This window comes from Hyperoodon ampullatus (genome assembly GCF_949752795.1).
Source record: "Hyperoodon ampullatus genome assembly, chromosome: 19".
Lineage (NCBI taxonomy): Eukaryota > Metazoa > Chordata > Mammalia > Artiodactyla > Ziphiidae > Hyperoodon > Hyperoodon ampullatus.
Genome location: NC_136932.1, coordinates 9,981,753 through 10,002,719, shown reverse-complemented (window position 1 = coordinate 10,002,719; position 20,967 = coordinate 9,981,753). Strand labels below are relative to the sequence as shown.

Below are 20,967 nucleotides of genomic sequence, written 5' to 3'. Positions count from 1 at the left end.
AATTAGATCAAATCTATAAACTAATAACCCTCAGTAAAGATTTGTGCCTGCCTTTCCAGCCGTACACATGCTACCGTGAACCACTGTGGATAGGATACTCCCTTCCTCATCTCCACCATCACCAATATTCATTCATTTAACATACGTTTATTGAATGCTTACTGCACATATGAGACTACAGTAAGCCCCCTATATACAAAGGAGTTCCGTTCTGAGAGCGCATTCGTAAGTCCAATTTGTTCATAAGTCCAACAAAGTTAGCATAGGTACCCAACTAACACAGTCGGCTATGTTGTACTGTACTGTAATAGGTTTATAATACTTTTCACACAAACATATAAAAAAACACAAAAAAAACATTTTAAATCTTACCGTACAGTACCATGAAAAGTACAGTAATACAGTATAACAGCTGGCATACAGGGGCTGGCATCGAGTGAACAGGCAAGAAGAGTTACTGACTGGAGGAGGGAGAGGAGGTGGGAGGTGGTAGAGCTGAAGGATCGTCAGCAATAGGAGACAGAGGGCAAGCTGCAATTTCACTCACGCCTGACGTCGATGGCACAGGTTCTGGTTCCTTGCTGGATTCAATTCTATCTACCTTCTTGAAGAAAAGATCCAGTGATATCTGGGTAGTAGCTCTTCTTTTCTCATCATAGATGACACGTGACAGTGTACGCCAGACACATGAACTAGCTAACGTGATTGGACATGCGAATGCAACTTGAAGATTCGTATGTTGGGGACTTACTGTATTGGGTTTGTGGGGCTACATTAGTAAATAAAACAAGAATTTCTTGTGATACATGAGTGAATAAAACAAAGAATTCCTGCCCTCTTGTAACTGACACTGCTGGAGGAACTGAGGCAATAAATGAATAAATATATATATCAAGTGGTAAGTGCCGTGGAAACAAAGGAGAGACAGGGGAGGGTGGTGGCAGCAGCTTCACTATTTTGTGTTGGTCAGAGTAGGCTTCTTTGATAAGGCAACCCCAGGGAAATACAGAAACATTGCCCAAGGATATCTGGGAGAAGAATGTGTTCCGAGACAAGTTCATTTAAATCAGAGAATGGAGGGTGAGAAATAGCGAGGAGCCTTGTAGGAACTTTGGCTTTTACTCTGGGTTAGATGGGAACTTAATGAGCAGAGGACTATAAGGCAAGTCCGAGGCAGGAGGACCACTCAGGAGGCTGATGCCATTTCCAGCTGAGAGATGATGGTTGCTTGGTTGAAGTGGTCTGAGATTAGATGTATTTTGAAGGTAGAGCCAGAAGAGTCTCTCGTGGATTAAATATGGTTGTGAGAGAAAGAGAGGAGTTGAGGATAACAAGCTTGCCAGCTTGAGATACTGGAAGAGTATTTTGTTGTGTTTTGTTTGTTTTTTACGGAGGAGGAGAGGGCTATCCAAAACAGGCTTTTGTAAGGATGTGAGAATTTTAGTTTGGGGACACTTATTTTGTATTTGGCCAATTTTGTAGCCTTTACTTTACAGTGAACTCTACTTCTGATAGTTTCCCTGTTTTTTTCTGTGAGGGATTTTTAAAAATTAATTTTTATTAGAGTATAGTTGATTTATAAGGTGTTTCTGCTGTACAGCATAGCGAATCAGTTATACATATATCTGCTCTTTTTTAGATCCTCTTCCCGTATAGGTCATTACAGAATATTGAATCTCTGTGAGATTTTATGGTAGACAGTTATATTGCCTGGGAGGAAAGGTTCTTGATATATGCAGGTAAACAGCTTGATGGAATGATTTCTCTCAGTGTCCACCTTGTTGCCTCTACATTCCTACTTTGAGCTTTGTAAGTGTTACTGAGTGCAGCCTCTGGCCAACTTCCTGATACTTGATGGTGTTCAGATGTGCTGGCTGAGGAGGAATCTTCTGTATGATTATGTCACACTGCCTTTTTTGAGTAATGTTGCTTCTTGGATAACCTGATGCAGTATTTAGTCCTTTTCCTTGCTCAACAGTCAGTGAATATCATTTTCCATCATTTTATGGAAATGATGCTTCAGCTTCTTCGCATTGCCAACTAAATATCCTTGGATATCAAATACAATTTTCTGTCTACTTTCATCTAGCTTTCATTTCATTATTTGAAATTTGTAACACAGGAAAGAAATGAGCTCCTTTTTTTTTTTTTTTTTGAAGTTTGTGGAAGGGATTGGCAATAGGTGCCTTCACTGCCTTTGGTTATTAGAAATTCTATATATGATATAGTGATTAGAAATAGAAACCTATCTTTTCCTCATGTTCCTTTCTTTTTTTTTTGCTTTTAATGCTGCTTCTAAATTTTGGTTATTGGAAATTTCTCTGGCTATTCAGAGATTAACCTGTATTCTTAGTTTCTAGCTGTGTGAAACTTTAAGATTCTAATTTTAATGAGTATTTAAAGGGAAGTTGGTGGAGTGCAAATTGGATTTCAATAACTGTCTTATATCTGAAACTGGAAAAAGGATTTTTCATAACCCAGGGGTAACGTGGGTACTCTTGTCCCCCTCCCCCCTCATCCTGTCATACAGCATGTCACTGCTTTTGAGCTAGGTGGTTAATACTTGTATACACATTTTTTTTATGTGACTCTTTGTAATATTAAGATTTTCTGTTCCTATCCCATAGAGACCCTCACTCTTAACCCTGGATACTGTGAGTCGAGCAGCTGTGTGCTCTGGATGTCTGATGGTGATCTCAGTTTTACTTAGTCTGCTTTATTGGTTTTTTATAAGTCATCTAAAGATCCTAGAGATTTCAGAATGTACGTGTTTCAGACATTTTGCACATTTGGACGTAGCACATAACTATCGGATCGTTTTTGGTTGAACATTGTACTGTGTAACTTGCTGCAGACGGTCATTTTACTTTTATCTTGTTAATGGAATCTTTATTTGCATAAAAGGAAAGAATTGGAGATAGGACTGAAATCAGAATCAACGATGGAATTGCCACCATTCAGGCCTTTGCAATACTGTTGTTACTTTAATGAGATTTAAAAACATTTCTAGATCAGGGAAAAGTATAATCCACCAGCACTGTTCTACTGGACTTGAAGATTTCCCATCCTGGACTAGAACTAGGTGACTTAAAGGCAGCACTAGGTCAAGTGTTTGACATGGTTCAGTGCCTAGCTTTAGTGTTACTTTTAGGTAAATCAGCTTTTGCTGCAGTATATCTTCGAGAAAAGGGAAGTACAGTATCTACCCCTGCTGTCTGTGGCAGCATTGAAGATAGGATTTATCAAATACAGTCTCTTTTATTGAACTCATTGACATTATGTTGGCAGTAAGGGGTGTAGCAAATCTTTGTCTTTTCTCTGTGTTAGTAGAAACTACATTCCTTGTTGTTTTTCTTTTAGTAAGGTTAGTGGTAACCACCTCTAAGTTAAGTGATTCTTAAGGTGTAGTAGAAAAGGTTTTATCATTGACACCTTTGAAGATTCAATGGCTAATATCTAATTTGTAATAAAAATGGAAGGAGCTTGGTCCTCACATTTAAGAGAAGTTAAATCTCCTTTACATCAAAGTCCCCATGTGGATCTGTTTGTCCTCTTCTAATGGAACATTACCATTCAAGAGGATTTTAAAGAATTAAAAACAAAAATTAATCCCATTTTTGTTTTCTACGTTGGCCAACATGTAACCTGAACTCTAAATTTTCTAGTACTTTCCACTATTTAGCTTTAAAGTGTTTATAAATATGAGAGTTTTTTTAGAGGAAATGATTTTTTTTTGATCAAGTAAATAATTATTCTTAGATCCCATAGAATATCTTAAGTTCTAGATATGTGGTAATATTCTACTAACCCTGTAAAAAAAAAAAAAGAACTATTAAAGCTCTATAAGTTCACATAGCTAAAAAAGAGTCTATTTATACAACATACACTATTCTATACAAATAAATACTGGTACATAGCTGGCAACATTACAGTTTACTATTCATATGATATTACAAAAGCAGATATTAGTACTGTATCTTTCTGCATTTAGGTAACCAAAAAGCAATTCATTGTGTAAAAGTTTAATGGATTTTTATACAGCACACGCAGACAAAGAAAATTTACCAGTAAAACATTTAATAAAAGCAAGGAACAAAATACGAGTTAAAATGAATTCCCATTCAGGTAGTAAGTAGCCCAGTACATGTAGACATACATTCTGGTGCAAACTGGCGTAAAGTACATGGCAGAACAACACCTTAGAAAGCATCCTAGTGTCCTGCACAGACAGCACAGAGCAATTATTTTCCTAATTATTAGCACAGAGTAAGCAATAGGAAAGAGTTGAAAGAACTCTGTGGATTGTTGGAATCCACCTCTTTTTCTTCATTATGGATAATGACTGCAGTAGAAACCAGTTCATCATTATATTTGCATAAGTATCACTCTGCAGCCTTAGTCACATGTTTTATTTAAACCATGACCCTACTTTTAAATGAGTGTCTCTTGTTTTGAGCTGTAAATCACCAGAGTAATAAATGTACATTTTGAATATTAGGGGCAAAATCTACCTCTACCTCTGGTAAACTGAGTTTCTGTGGCATGTTGTTTTTGTTGAGGAAACAAAAACATAAACTCTTACACTTGAAGCTGTTATTCTTGCACTGTGTTTTGTGTTCTGCTCTGCCACTGGGGTGTAGTAACATCTTCACAGCTCACCTCAGGCTTGCTAACTGTACACCTCCCACCTTTGTTAACAGTTCAGCTTTCTGTCCATGTTGCTGGTATTTTGAATACAAGATACTTTTTGGACACTTGGGGTGGGGTTTTCCATTTTTCATTAACTACCACTTTGTGACAACTTCCTGCTGAAAATTACATCTGGTTAGAAACTGTCATATGACAAATGTATTTGTAGAATGAAACCTGTTCATAATTGGGGGTTGCAGTCCTCCCTTAATGCTGCCTATCTTTAATTAGTTTATTTGTCTTTAATTAGTTTATTAGCCAATCTCCAAAAAAATATTACCATGACGTTCGGTTTTGTATTGGTATTTAGAATAATACTTGTATATCAGCCTGTTAGTTTTGACCTTAAGAAAATTGAAAAGGGCTGTTCATTAATGTCAAAAGAAAAAATGTATTTATCCACCAAAGTTCTTGTGAACTGAAATGTTTTAAGGAATTTTCTTTTCCTTTTGTATTTTCAAGTTTTCACACAGTTAAAGTGTTGTGGTTTCTTATTTTTTCCTTGACCTCAGACACGAAAGAAAAAGAGAAAAAATTCTTTCGGTTAAGATGTGTCGAAATGCAGAAATAACAAATAAGTTTCATCTTTCCTGCCAATTCAGAGTGCTTGATGTCCTGGAACACTTTCATGAGAAGGCTTATGAGCTAAGTTCAGGATCATTGGGAGAGACTGCCAGGATTCTTTGTCCACCAAGGGTGACTAAGGAGGAAGTGCTGTAAATTGGCCAAGAAATCATCTTTCCCTTGCTTTGGTTTTCAGCATTAGAGTATTATTTTGGCTAGCCACTGTCAGTTGTTAAAACAGATTTGTCTGGGAATAAACTGTCATTAAATGGATGTTGTGTTAATTTTATTAATCACTTTTTGGCTTCGAATTGCTGCCTTTTATGATATTTGACTCCCCTTCTACTTTGTTTCCTTGAAGACTTAGGATTTGTAAAGAAGCAGAGAAGCTGTGTGATTCCTTACACATAAGAGTGACAGGAAGAAATAAGGTTTGAGGAGATTTTATTGAGGAAAAGTAATATGTGATTTATGTTAGGAGTGGGTAGTTAAGGAGTTATTGGAGTAGCCCATTGGTGGTAGATAGGGACTTGGTGCTGTGGTAGCTTCAGAAATGAAATGAACCTGTAAAACCAAGAGATTTTACAAGATAGGAAGGTTGTGAACCTTGAAGAGTGATGAAAGTTGGAAATGGGATATGAGGGTTACCTAGCTTTACCTCTTTTAGAAAAGGGGGGACATTTTTATAGTTCAAGAATGATCCAGAGGTTATTCCTGACCTCTTGAGGTTCTTTCCTGAATTTGGGCTGGTACTAGACCTGCAGCCAATATTGAACCAGATAATTGTACTTAAAAAAGGAAGTATCTTTATATCTTGTGCTTTTTCCATCAAGGTTAGGGAACTATATGCCTTGTTTCTAAAGAGAAATAATTGGATAATACTTTATCACAATGATTGGCTTCAATGGCTTATATTTGGACTGTATTGAAGTTAGTAAAATACTGTTGCTATCCTTGATCTTAGTTATTATGGTATGATTAAGTATTAATTCATTTCTAATTCTATGGTTAGATTTGTTCTCTTTTATTATAATGTATTTCACCCTATCAGTGGACTACGTTAAACTTCACATACAGTCACTTAAAATGTTTGTTACTGAATATGTAGAACCTGATTGGAGATGGGGCTAAGGGCAGTATGACTACTTCTTCTCTCTTGGAATAGAATTTTGTGGAAGATCATAAAATATTTTGGCTACAGACTATACCAGATGCCAGTTACCCCCTCTAATATTAAAGTTGCCATTTTCTATCAGACTTTTAGCTTTCAAAGAGCAGTTGAACATTACATTACAGTTAGAGCTAAAATCTAACTTTTCTTTAATTAATTAATTTATTTATTATTTTGGCTATGTTGGGTCTTCGTTGCTGCGTGCGGGCTTTCTCTAGCTGCGGCAAGCGGGGGCTACTCATTGTTGCGGTGTGTGGGCTTCTCATTGCCGTGGCTTCTCCTTTTTGCGGACTGTGGGCTCTAGAGCACGTGGGCTTCAGTAGATGCAGTGCGTGGGCTCAGTACTTGTGGCTCGTGGGCTCTAGAGCACAGGCTCGGTAGTTGTGGCTCACGGGCTTAGTTGCTCAGCAGCATGTGGGATCTTCCCGGACCAGGGCTTGAACCCGTGTCCTCTGCATTGGCGGGTGGATTCTTAACCACTGCGCCACCGGGAAGCCCCTAAAATCTAACTTCTTTATTTCCCTTCCCAGAGTTAAGGAGGACTCTGATCCTGACTTTGTTGTTTATCAGTTTTATGCGTTTACTATTTACGTATTGGTAGTAGTTCTTTTTTATATATATATATATATATATATAAATTTATTTATTTTTTGTATATTTATTTTTGGCTGCGTTGGGTCTTTGTTGCTGTGCATGGGCTTTCTCTAGCTGTGGCGAGTGGGGGCTACTCTTCATTGCGGTGCCCAGGCTTCTTATCGTGGTGGCTTCTCTTGTTGCGGAGCACGGGCTGTAGGCGTGCGGGCTTCAGTAGTTGTGGCTCACAGGCTCAGTAGTTGTGGCTCAAGGGCTCTAGAGCACAGGCTCAGTAGTTGTGGTGCACGGGCTTAGTTCCTCCGCTGCATGTGGGATCTTCCCGGACCAGGGCTCGAACCCGTGTCCCCTGCATTGGCAGGCGGATTCTTAACCACTGCGCCACCAGGGAAGTCCCCATAATTCTTATTATTGTTTTTTTTTGGTTTTTTAAAGTTTTTATATAGTTTTTCCATTCCACATCGTTGAGATTTAGTCATGTTGAGACATACAGTAATAATTAAATTGATAAACAATACTCCATTAAATTCCTTTACTACTTGTGTATATCTATAGTAGTACTTACTTTGTTTAGCTTATTATTAGTTTTTATGTTTTTCCATTCAACATTGTCTTCTGAGATATTGTCATGTTGATACAGATAGTTCTGGTTAATTTGTTTCTACTGCTATAGAAAAATCCAGTAAATTATAGTGTATCTATTTCCCTACTTTAGCAAATTAAATTGTAACTAACTTTTAGTTATTACCAACTATTGCAGTGAACCTGTTTCTTCATGCAGATGTGCAGGTTATATTCTCAGAAATAGAATTTCATGATGGCTAGGTATACACATTTTCCACCTAGCCAAGTATTTCCAGATTACTCTTTTTTTTTTTTTTTTTCATTATGCGGGCCTCTCACTGCTGTGGCCTCTCCCGTTGCGGAGCACAGGCTCCGGACGTGCAGGCTCAGCGGCCATGGCTCACGGGCCCAGCCGCTCCGCGGCATGTGGGATCTTCCCAGACCGGGGCACGAACCCGTGTCCCCTGCATCGGCAGGTGGACTCTTAACCACTGTGCCACCAGGGAAGCCCCAGATTACTCTTGAAAAGTGGTGGTGCCAGTTTTTATTATTGTTGGAAATGTATGAATTACTGTTTTCCACATCTCACTAACGCTTGGTTTTTCCAATCTGGGTTTGAAATGACTTCTTAGTATTTGACCTACTAATATTTTAACCAAAAATCTAACAAGACCTGGCATATTTTTATGTATTTATTGGCCATTTGGATCTCTCGTATGTGAATTTTAAATTTATTCATCTTTTGTTAGATTATTTTCTTCTTAAACCTCTTCGGTGGAGTTCTGTTATATATTCTGATGTGTTAGTTTTAGTTTTATGTGTTACAGATATCTTTACCAACTAGTAGCTTGCCTTTAACTTTATTAAATCTTTTGCAGTATGTTGAAAATTAGCGAAAAGTTTTGTGCGTCTTATTTAAGAAATCCTTCCCTGCCCTGAAGTTCCAAAGATAATCTTATTTAAGTTTGACTCTTCAGATTTAGGAATTCCAAAAATAGTGAATTATATCATAAAGAAAGGAAGTAATTTTACTTTTTTCATGTAAAGAACTGGCCTCTCAATGCCATTTATTGAATAATTCAGTCTTTCCTCACCGCTCTGAATGCCCATCTCTTTTATATATCCAGTTCTAAGTTTGGGAGTTCTGTATTCTGTCCCACTGGTCTTTTTGTCTTTCTAGACTGCCCTAATCACCATAGCTTTACCCTAAGTCTGTAGTGTGAGTTTTCACCATACTTTCTTTAGAATTTCTCTAGTGTTGTTCCTCCCCTCCACCATTGTGGATTTTTGGATGTTGGTAAGTTTCCAGTAACAACCCTGTGGTGGAGGAATTCCCTGGCAGCCCAGTGGTTAGGACTGCGCGCTCTCACTGCGGAGGGCCCGGGTTCAGTCCCTGGTTGGGGAACTAAGATCCCATAAGCCGTGCAGCTCAGTCAAACAAACAAAAAACCCCATGGGAGATTTGATTGGAGCTTATTTGAATTTGTAGGTAGAAATGAGAATTGCCATCTTAAAAAATCTATCTCACCATTTATGTAGGTCTTTTGGTTTTATTATTTTCTCTGCAAAGATCTTTTGTGTATAATATTAGCATTTGTTAGTGTTGTAAATAGTTTTAAAAAATGAGTCTTTTCTACTTGTTGGCACTTGGAAACACTATTAATTTTGGTATGTTGATCTTTACTCGGCAGCTTTGCTGAATTCTTGGTTAGCTTTATAATTTGTGCTGTCTTGGATTTTCTATGTAGATACGTAATCTTTATTCTTTATATGTCTTAAAGTGGAAGATATTTCTATCTCCTGAGAAATTAAAGCAATTCAGAAAAACTGTTTGCCACAGACAGGATCAGGATACTTAGAAGGCAGTTTCAGCTAGTTAATTTGGGAAGTATCTATGTGAAGAGTTTTATCCACGTGTGTCCTGTGACATACTTACATACACATACATATAGTCTTAAGTTGTTCTTGACACTAGAGTGGTCTGTATAAGGGCATTTAGACGTTAAAACCATCCCACTCCCATTTAGTATAAATGTTGCTGCTACTCTTGGATTTCACTCAGTTTATTTCCTTTTAGGAGGCGCAGGTCAGAATGGAGATGGGCTGCAGACCGAGCAGCTATTGTCAGCCGCTGGAACTGGCTTCAGGCTCATGTTTCTGACTTGGAATATCGAATTCGGCAGCAAACAGATATTTACAAACAGATACGTGCTAATAAGGTAAGGGATAAGTGTCTGGTCTTTTTCAGCTCAGCTAAAAACTATCATTATCCCCTTTTCCCCATCCCTCAGTAACTCTTAACTATGTCAGAGAGAATGGTTTAATATGATCTGATATAGCGGTTTAATTTGTTTAAGAGCCTGGTGTTACTTAGCATAATGCAGACAACACTGTTAGAATATAATGTTAGATTAGCTCATGGGTTTAGAACAAAACAGTTTGAATATCTGGGCTAACAGGGAACATTTAAAAAAAAGGCACTATTTAATGTAGGCCATTGACCATACCTGCATATTTGTTATATTTATGGAAAAGTGGTGATGACAGTATTTTCATCTTATTTTTTTACTTAGATGCGTTTCTGTTTTACTGCTAAGCTTCCCTTGCTTTCTTGAGGAAAAATAAAGTTTTTTTTTTTAAGAAAGATCATTCAGGCAAGATTAGACACTGGTGATTTCATTTTCCTTTGTTCTCCTGCTTACAGTGGACTGACTCTTAACGATACAGCTTTTATCTTTAACAGTGATACTTGTATAGTTTTTCTTCTGAAAAATGTCCTCTGCTTATTTGGAGTTTGATTGGGGGGGGAAATGTACATGGAAAAGAAATCCATTCGGTAAATAGTTGAGTGACTGCTGTGTACCAGCACTGTTCTCCTTAGTGGGGTCACAGTAAATAAAAATCCTCCTTTCTTGCTTATGTTCTTGCAAGGTACTTATTGTGTTAGCTTGATGCAGTGACCTCCCTGACTGAACATGTGGGTCTAGATGAAGCATCTACTGCTCCTAAAAATAAGTGTCACAACGTTTTTGTCCTGCCTTAGTGCTGGTCAAAGCCTTAAGAAAATTGCTATGTACCGTGAACTGCATACATTAAACTAATTAGTAGACCAAGAGTTAAAGGATGACTAATTGACAAGATGAACAAAAGGGTAAGAGTTTGAAGTAAAAGTCCTGCAGCCTCCCTTATATATTATGTAAGCTTTTATTCCAAACATTTCACTGAAGCGTTCTTTGAGCTTCTTCCCCAAATGGGCTTATATGTAATTCTCCAGAAGTTCAGTAGAACATACTATAATTGAGGGCAAAGTCCAGAGGACTTACCTTAAAAAATAATAATAATAATTTGTTCCTTTAGGATAGGGAACACATTAAATCCTAACTTTAAAAATTAGCTAGCGCAAATGAGGAATTAAATCTAAAAATATTCACCAAGGATGGTAAACATTATGCTTAGCTCTTTTTCACAAAGAAAATTAAGTGATATTTGTAGAATATGAGCTGGAATGTTGATAAAGAATATCTGGGAGATGACTGGATATGCCTATCCTGAGGAGAAAAACGGTCTTCCTCTGTCATGGACACCTCTTCAGTGTCTGGTATTTTATAGCCAGTAGTTAAGAGAGAATTTTCATATTTGAGAACTAGAGTCTCTTAGTAACAACTGAGATTATTAGAATGGTAGTCAGTCATATTTGTTGCTTTATCTATTTTATATATATATATATATAAAGTTATATGTACTGTGTGTTTATATATGTGTTTATGTTATATTAGTTCCTCATTATAAAACTACTGTATTTCATAGACTCAAAGATGCTGTTGATTGTAAGCTGCACCATTGTTATGTGCCACTAAGAAGTGATTTCAGTTAAACTAAGACATACCATCTGGAACACTTGTGTTTTAACTTTCATATTCAGTCAGCTTTTTTAAAAAAGATGCTCCCATGTCTTAGAATGAGAAAGGAGAACAGTGTCTGAACCTTGAGTGTGGACTATATACAGGTACATTCATGTGTGTTATTTAATGCACAAAGCAACAGCTTACAGGCTTGTAAGAAGCAGAGCTAAATTTGAACTCAGGGCTATTTATCTGACCCCAAAGCATTTTCTTTCTAACATATTCTGCTGTTGTATCCTTTTCATCATTTCTCTTGAGCATATTTATTGAAATTTCACACCTGGTAAATAAAACTGAGGGGGAAGGCACAGGGACCAAGAGGGTTCTGTTGCTAAAGGAGACTTCTTTCTCTTAACACACAGTCTTCAACACCCATGTCTAGTACAAAACATTATATTATTTTTTTATCCCTTCTTTTGACTGATCTGTCAGATTGCACAGCACCTGCTAACTAAGGATGGAAATGTTACTGGGAATGAGAGATGGAAGAACAGTGAAACTTCTGGATAGAAAAGCTGCTGAATGGGAATAGCAGTAACCTAGAATACCTGTCTTCAGAACTGATGTAAAACAGTTGAAGTTTCCATCTTCATAGAGTTATAAGGCATTATGGACAGCCATGTCTAGTCTAGGTAGCCCAGGACCATCTTGTGGTGCTGGTTTACAGTGAGGTCACGGATTTATCTTAAGATGGGTAGGAAAGCTTGACCTCTTTGGAATGAAGTAGGAAAGTGAGTATGTGAAATTGCATCTTAATTTTGCTTTACAGATGAAGAGGTGGTTGTTTTTTTTTTTCCCCCTTGTACTTTGACTCCATGTGTTACCTGAAATTGGTAAAGGGAAAGCAGTTGACCCAAATGTACAACTTAGTTTTTTCTTTTCTTTCCTTTTTGCTTGCTTGCTTGCTTGCTTGCTTTGGCCCTGTTTTATAATCAGGCTTAGCACAGTTTCTTCTACCATTTCTGCCTTTTTTAGTTTTACTTCATTTTTTTCCCCTTTTTTAAATGTAGGACAGATTTGTATTTCCAGAGAGGAATAATTTATAAGGATATGTTACGACTTCATGCAACTGTGACCCTTCCCAATTTCTGGTAGTCCTGTGTTCTCTAGTGTTTAGTTCTCTAGGCCTGGACAGTCCAGGCATGGTCCTGGTTCTGACTTTAGGAAGTGATAGTGAAGGGTGGGGAGACTCTCCTGGCCTTTTTACCTTGGCCTTAGAGTGCAGTAGCCTTGAGGTTATTGCTGCTTGTGGCTAATGTCACAGCCATGTAATGTTGACCCAGTATAAACCCCGAATGCTAGGGAATCCCAGCTTGGGGTTGTGATGACAAGTGTGGAGTGGAACTTCATGGAGTTTCCTTTGCTAATCATAACCTTTCCTTTCGTGATTATTGACTATATTTATTAAGTATATTTTAGGAAACTTAAAGTAAGCATGTAGACCTCTCCGTAAAGCCTTACTTCCATCAGCCTCTTCCTTAAGCTCTGCCTCTTTTCTGCTCTCACGTCGTCTTCTCTAAACTTCTGTTACAGCCCTGTCATTGTAATACTTCGCCTGCCTCTCTGTCTGAGGTAGACGAAGGTAGCAAGCTCCTTATGAGTGGAATGTATTTTATTTATCTTCTTATTCTTAGGGTTTCACACCACCCAGCATGTGGTAGACACTCAATAAATGTCAGCTGAACGAACAGATTTTAGCTGTTTGTATGCTTTTTATTTGCTCATCTTCCTTTTAGTTGCTTTCATCCTTTTTGGTATGAGGTACAGTATAAAGGGTTTAATGGTTGGTTTTGTATGCTATAATTAACGAACAGAGTTTTGGGGGTCAGGGCAAGAATGCATGGGTGAATGGTAGCATATGAATCAGCATAGCACTTGAGTAAATATTTGCAAAAATAGATTTGATTAAAACTAATGCACATTGAAAAGACCTTTCAACAGATTAATAGGAGCTCTATTGTTGCCGAGGCCAGAAACCTTTACTGACTCTCTGACTACTCTCTTCCCTCACATCCCAAGAAGCATATTTGCATAACTGATTGATTCTGTCTTCAAATACATACATACATATATATATATATATATATATATATATATCCAGAATCCAACCACTTTGGTCCAACAGCAGTTCTTTCTGCTCCTCTATTTACTATCCACTCATCCACATGTCAACACAATAGCAAATTGATCCTTTTAAACCATAAGTCAGATCATTGCTCCCTTCTGCTTGAAACTCTCCAGTGATTTACCATCTGGACATAAAAGCTGAAAGACAGGGAGTTACAAGGCCCTGCACCCCCACTTACCTCCTCTGCCTTGAGCTTCTGCCTCAGACTCCACTCATTCATTTTCCTTCAGCCATACCAAATTCCTTACAGTTCTTAAAGTTATCACACTGGCTCGAACCTTGAAACTGTTGCATTAGCTCTTCCTGAAGATATTCCCAAAGTTTGTTCCCAAGTTTCTTTCCAATATTTGCTCAGACACCACCTTCTTGGTGCATTTTTACCCTGACTGCCTAATATGAAAGAGTGCCTGCTCTCACTTTATTATCCTCTCACTGTCCTTTAGTTTTTTAGCATTTAACACTTTCTAATGTGCAACATAAATTTTACTCATACTGTTGATATTCTGTCTTTGTCCCAGTATTAGAATTGTAAGCACTTTGAGGGATGAGTTTGGATAGGAGTAGGAAGAAGGATATGTCTTCTTTCTTTCCTGTACCCCCAGCACCTAAAAAATGTTTGATGAATGGAGACACGATGGCTTGATTTGAATGAATGAAAGCCAAAACAGAGATTAGCTGGGTCTAACTAACCCAGCTTTTATCCCTGGTTCTGCCACAGATGGGCCTATTGACATGACCTTCGACCTGCATCCTCCCTGGGTCTGTAAAATGATGGGGAATAAATGGTCCCTACTAGGTCTTTTAAAGCTTTCACAGGAGGGTGTCTTTGTAGTCTCTCAGGTGTTTTTTAGAAATTATTTGGTAGTTTTAAGGAGAAAAATTTCCCTTTGGAAAATATGGGCTGTTTTATCCTGACCTACCTTCTCACCTAAGAAAAATTGAGGGAGTAACTTTATACCTAATAGTTGGATTTATTTAGGCTCCTAGCTATAATTAATATAAACTTAATATATTCTCGTTCAAGGGCAAAAAGTTTTTAACATCAAAGTCAAAAAATAATTATTATGCATTTCCTTTCTTGGTGTATAACTCTGCTAGGGAATATGGGAGATTCGAATATATTTGTATTTTGTCTAAGTCCTCAAGGATCTTACCATTAGTTAACATTTAAACGACAAATTGAGGCAACAATAAATGAAATAAATAATTTGGCCTAAGGTTCTGCTCTGGAAATGAGATTTAAATATACAGAATGTAAGATAAAATCACGATGCTTTAGGAAGTCTGGCAATGTGGATAAAGAAAATAAGGGGCTCAGTTAACCAGGGACATTTTCTTGGAAGGAGGTGGGACTTGGCCTTGACAAGCTTTTTGAAGCATAACCTTTTGGATAGATAAATGTAAGAAAAGGGCAGAATCAATATAAACAAAGACATAAGAACAGGTAGTGGGTAGTGTTGTACCCTTTAGTTGCATTTCTTTACCTACTACTTTGTAATAACCCCCAGCTCTCAACAACAACTTCATATATATTCAGACATTTTCTAGGGGATAATGCGGTTAGTGTAACAATATTTGGAGAAAGTAGTTGGAAATAGATAAATAAGGTAGGGATGGATTATGGACTTTGCCAAGATGAGTTTGGGCTAGCTTTATATAGGAGATGGGGAGGTGGTTTAGGCTCTTAAGCAGAGAAGATGTTGAATGCAATATTCTGAGAAGGGAATGTTGTACAAAATAGCTGCTTTTTACAAACAGTTTTTACTTTGAATTGGAAAAGTTTGTGAGGTCTATTTTATGCTTCTGATTGAAACAGGAAAATATTTTGCAGAAGTTCTTTTAGCCAGGGCTTCCCTGGTGGCGCAGTGGTTGAGAGTCCGCCTGCCGATGCAGGGGACACAGGTTCGTGCCCTGGTCCGGGAAGATCCCACATGCCACGGAGCGTTTGGGCCCGTGAGCCATGGCCGCTGAGCCTGCGCGTCCGGAACCTGTGCTCCGCAATGGGAGAGGCCACAACAGTGAGAGGCCCGTGTACTGCAAAAAAAAAAAAAAAAGTTCTTTTAGCCAGAGAAACCCCATTTTGAAAGCTAGGGCAAATGTTTCTTGCTTTCTTAATAACCTCTCCCTCTTTCTGCAGAGTCTCTGCTTCATTTTCTACATAGCCTAGGTATAGTCTTATTCCAGAATAGGCAACTTGTTGTTTCTCTTACGGGGGAGGGGCGGGGGGAGGTCCTGTTTTTCTTCCCTTTTAAACTGAGGTAAAATTCCATTGTTCCTTCTTAACCACCACTGGACCCCCAATCTCTTACATCTCCTATTTCACGGAGATTTTTGTCTTAGAAATAACCCCAGGGACAGGATCATCTGGTTCATTGGCTCACAAGAGCCTGTGTCATAATGGCCTAGGGAGCTCAAATTGATAGTCAAAGTCTTTAGGCCCTGAAATCTGTTGATATATTTTAGGATGTTCTCTGGGGGATTCTGATGCTGAGTCAAGATGATTCAGTCTAGTATTTTTCAATTTAGAGCTTGCATTAAGACTTACCAGGGAAGCTTTTTAAAAACAGAATACCCAGCTCCCCACCTCAGAGATTCTGAGTAGATTTGATGTTGGACTTGGGCAGGTATAGTTTGATAAGGTTTCCCCCAAGTGATTATAATACAAAATTTCCATTAAGAGCTTCTTATCAGTCAGATCTTATTTTCTAGACCAGAGAAAGAGAACCAAAGAGCACTTGCATCCCAGTCTTTCTGTTACACAGTGTCATAACTGGATTTTGGTCACCTCTACTTGAGTTCATGGGAGATTCATGTCTGTGGTTTTTGTTTATTTTTCATAGTAAGCTAACTTCTGCCTTCACCAAGCTGGGCCCATGTTGGCTACAGAGAGGATTTATGGAGTCATTTAAAATTTCTTTTTACATTTTTTATTTTCTGGGATGAATGTAAAATCTGAGCTTGAAATTGTCAAGCAGGAACCTAATCTGGAGTAATGCTTATGCTTGTGAGAAACAGGTGTCTTTGGAACAGTTTTAAGTTTTTGGTTTCTAAGATACTGACCGTAGAGACTGTTCCACCTTTGTTTCACCCGGTGGTTGTGGTTGCTCAGAGATAGTTGGTTTAGCTCATCATTTATAATTGTAGCACTTCTAGTTTGGTCATCCTTAAGCCACATTTTTGATCAAATTAAGTAGAAAAACTGCATTGCTATTGTTAATATGGTATAGTCTGGTTGGTGATATAGTGTAAAATACCATACTCTGATAAAGACCCCAGATCTGGAAGATGTGAATAAAAGATGCTACAAGCCATGTAGGTCCATACATTCAAGTGGAAGAAAGGGGAAGCTTGGGTTTGAGTCTTATAGGCTGTATTCATGGCTACTGCTAGGGCCTTTTGTTGAAATCACTCTTGGAAGAGCAAAGCTGCTGGTGGTATATTTTGTTTCAGAACCATAGGATAAAGGAAAAGGCCTCTGGTAAACCAGACCCACCCTGCCCCTAACCCTTGATATTAACTATTAAATTAAATTTGTAACTTACACCACTTAAGCTGTTTTTCTCTCTCTCCTGCAGGGGTTGATAGTTCTTGGAGAGGTGCCTCCCCCAGAGCACACAACAGACTTATTTCTTCCACTTAGTTCTGAAGTGAAGACAGATCATGGGAATGATAAATTGGTAAGTATAAAAGACAGAAAAGGGAAAATGAGTGAGAATTTGGGGTGTAGCTTCAGCATAGTTTATTCTCTATAATAAGGATCCTTGCACTGGCTGAAGGAAGGGGTTGTATCCCCTTTTATCACCTCTGGCATTTTAAGCTCTGAATTCCCGAATAGGGCACCACAGGGCCCCTCGTGCAGTTATGTAGCTGACTTTAAAATTTTTTTTTTTTTTTTTTTTTTTTTTTTTTTTTTTTTTTTGTGGTATGCGGGCCTCTCACTGTTGTGGCCTCTCCCGTTGCGGAGCACAGGCTCCGGATGCGCAGGCTCAGCAGCCATGGCTCACGGGCCCAGCCGCTCCGCGGCATATGGGATCCTCCCAGACCGGGGCACGAACCCGTATCCCCTGCATCGGCAGGCGGACTCTCAACCACTGCGCCACCAGGGAGGCCCTGACTTTAAAATTTAAAAGCAGCTTCTAACTCTCAAGACAGCACAGCCAGAGCAAGTGTGACATTATGGAATATTCCTGGGAATTAGGAGACCATGTGGCTCTGATAACTTTGATAAGTAAGGTAACCTTTCTGGGCCACTATAAAATGGAAAGGTCGGACTAGAGGTTTAACTCACAGAGATGCTGAAAATGGTGTTTGAGTTACCCCCTTTAATTCTGTAATGAGGATAAAGCTGTCGTTTTTTGTTATCTTCTGTTTCCTTAGAGCCTAGCTCAAATCCCTCTTCATGATTCCTTCCCTTTTCCTATTTCTCTGAACACCAAAATTAATTTCTTTTCCTTCTGAATTCCAAGACCACTTTTAATTTATTTCTTTCATATTTTTACTTTTCTCAAAAGGTCACGGGCTTTTATGAGTATTAACATTTCTTGTTTTAAGTAATTTGATCTAAGGAAAACTCCTAGATTTGTGTATGAATGAAATTTGATTTTAGACTTAACAGAAGAGTTGCAAAAGCAGTACACAAGAGTCCCCACATAGCCTTCCCCCGCGTCCCCTAGTGTTAACACCTTGCATAACCATTGTTCAGTGTCAAAACTAGGAATTAACATTGATACAGACTACAGATTTTATTCCAGTTTCACTTATTTTCTCATTTATGCCGCCTTTTTTTTGGTCCAGAGTTCCACAGTCCATATAGTTGTCATATCTCTTTAAAGTCTCTTCCAGTGTGTGAGAGCACCTCAGTTTTTGTCTTTCATGACCTTGACACAAGAGTATTGGTAAGTTATTATGTGTAATGTTCCTCAGAATGGAGTTGCCAGATGTTTTTCGTTAAAGGTTATGCATTTTTTGCAGTAATTCCACAGAAGTGATACTGTGCCCTTCTCAGTATACCATATTAGGGGTACAAGATGATGGTGATAGCTTTTTCACTTGGTTAATGTGATGCCTGCCGGGTTTCTCCACTGTAAAGTTAGTATTTTTCCCTTTGTAATGAATGACTATCTCATGGGGGGGATACTATGCATTTTTCTGTTGCTCGTTATACTTTAATCCACAGTTTTGTCATCTACTGGTGGATTTTTCCTGCAAAGTTACTGCAATAATTATTGCTGTGGTGTTTACTAAATGATGATTTTCTGTTTTCTACATTTGTTCATTGGAATTCTGTTAGGAGGAGCTGTCTTTTCTCCCCCATTTATTTCGTCCATCAATCGGTTATTTATTTCAGGATGGTTTTATGGATATTAATTTTATGTTATGGATTATAATCTACTACTATTAGTAGTTATTCAGTTGCAGTTGTCTCAACTTTTGGCATTGGGACCTCTTTCAGATTGGTGTCTGTGTCCTTTCAACATGCCCCCCCCCCACTTGTTTTTTGAGCACTCACTTTCTGGCGTCCCACAATGTTCCAGGCTCATCTTGTATTTTACCTGTTCCAGCCCTGCTTCTTTTTATTGGAGAACAGGGTTTTGAAACCAAGATCTGGGTACTAGTTGTGCTCATTGCTACTTGGTGTCATTGCTTCTATCTAGGACTTCTCAACAAAGCTAGTAAATATATATATATATATGTATGCTGCTACATGCATACACACATATATTTTGTTATCTACCCATCTGTATATACACTAAAAACCACGAGTTTATACTAGTACCAGTCTTAACACCACAGCCTTCCTCCTTCCTTATTGATACTTATTTGTTCAATCCTAGTACCATATAAAGTAGTTTCATAATTGCCAGCTCATACCCCTGTGAGAAGTATCTTTACTAACCAGAGTACAATATTGTATACAGTGTGTTAGCACTATAATAAACAGTCAAAATACTATTTCCCCGAAGTTGTACTTAGGTTAGTTCGCCTTTCAGTGTGACTGTGCAATTATTTTGTAATACAGTTACGTTCTTTTGTTACTATAGTATTCCACTTCTTCTTGCCCACGCACACAGTAGTTGATATTTATTATTTTTTGAGTGTGCAATACATTACTACTGTGCTAAGAATTAAAGCTGTACAAAAGGCTCGAGCCCTGTTCCTATTTCCACCTTCTTTCCATTGTGTTCCCACCTCCTGTAGGTAGCCAATTTTATTAGTTTTTGTATTATCCTTCCTTTCTATATTTCTGTTGCACAAATGAGCAGATACATGTGTATTTTCTTACATCTCCTTAACTACTGGGTAAATATTCTTCAAAAGACTAGATTTGAAATTGAGGGGTTTTTTGGTTTGTTTTAGCAAAAACATTGCTTCTGTGGCTTTTGACAAATGACGTCATTATTTGTGTTTGCTTTTATTTGCAAAATAAGCCTCACTTTTTAAAATTTTTTTGGTCTGCATTGGGTCTTCGTTGCTGCGTGTGGGCTTCTCATTGCAGTGGCTTCTGTTGTTGCAGAGCACGGGCTCTAGGTGCACGGGCTTCAGTAGTTGCGGTGTGCAGGCTCTAGGGCGCGCGGGCTTAATTGCTCCGTGGCATGTAGGATCTTCCTGGATCAGGGATCGAACCCATGTCCCCTGCATCGGCAGGCAAATTCGTAACCACTGCACCACCAGGGAAGTCCCAAGCTTCATTCTTTTACCTTTCCTTACTTTGTGGAATTGATGGAGTTAACAAGTGAACTATTAAGTGAGGGACTAATGCTTTCCCAGAAGTAAAGCATACAGAAATGTAAGCTATTGCTTTTTCTTTTTAAACATTCAAGGTATAGTCTTCCTACCATCGGTTACATGGGAACAGTGTTCTTTTCCTTGAAGTTTTGCAGTCATCAGGGACAATGAATGGTGCATTGGCCCCCATGAGGGTTTTGAGATAGAGAGTAGAGGGTTAGATACTGGCTGGGGAACGTTTGATCCACAGTATTAAAAAACACTGACTAACCAGTTAGGACTTTTAAAATAAATTGGGCTGTGGATAAATAAGTTGAACAGTAAGAATTTATAAGGCTGTTTTTGCAATTACTGTATTTCTCTAGATTCTAGAGAAAGATTTTCAACAGTGTTGGTAAATACAGATCGTAGGTTAAGTAGTCTCTGGACTTGTAACAACATTATGCTGGTTGCATTTTTAGAAACAAATAATTCAAAGTTTTCTTTTTAACTTTCTTTTTTTTAATTGGAGTATAATTGCTTTACAGTGTTGTGTTAGTTTCTGCTGTACAGTGAAGTGGATCAGCTATATGTATATATATATCCCCTCTCTCTTGGGCCTCCCTCCCCCTGCCATCCCACCCATATAGGTT

General features: G+C 38.3%; 1 protein-coding gene across 6 annotated transcripts in view; it reads left to right on the top strand.

Annotated features, from left to right (window-relative positions):
* The window catches only part of KANSL1 (KAT8 regulatory NSL complex subunit 1), a gene marked incomplete at its 5' end in the record, with an annotated part of 128,202 nt that overhangs the window by 58,208 nt on the left and 49,027 nt on the right, over nt 1–20,967 (top strand). For 3 of the 6 annotated variants that reach the window (XM_079725040.1, XM_079725039.1, XM_079725037.1), the window contains 2 exons: nt 9,657–9,798; nt 17,185–17,286. In XM_079725040.1, coding sequence (XP_079581166.1) covers nt 9,657–9,798; nt 17,185–17,286 — 244 coding nt within the window. The remainder of the gene's footprint in view (nt 1–9,656; nt 9,799–17,184; nt 17,287–20,967) is intronic. The other 3 variants (XM_079725042.1, XM_079725041.1, XM_079725038.1) reach the window with 1 other exon arrangement.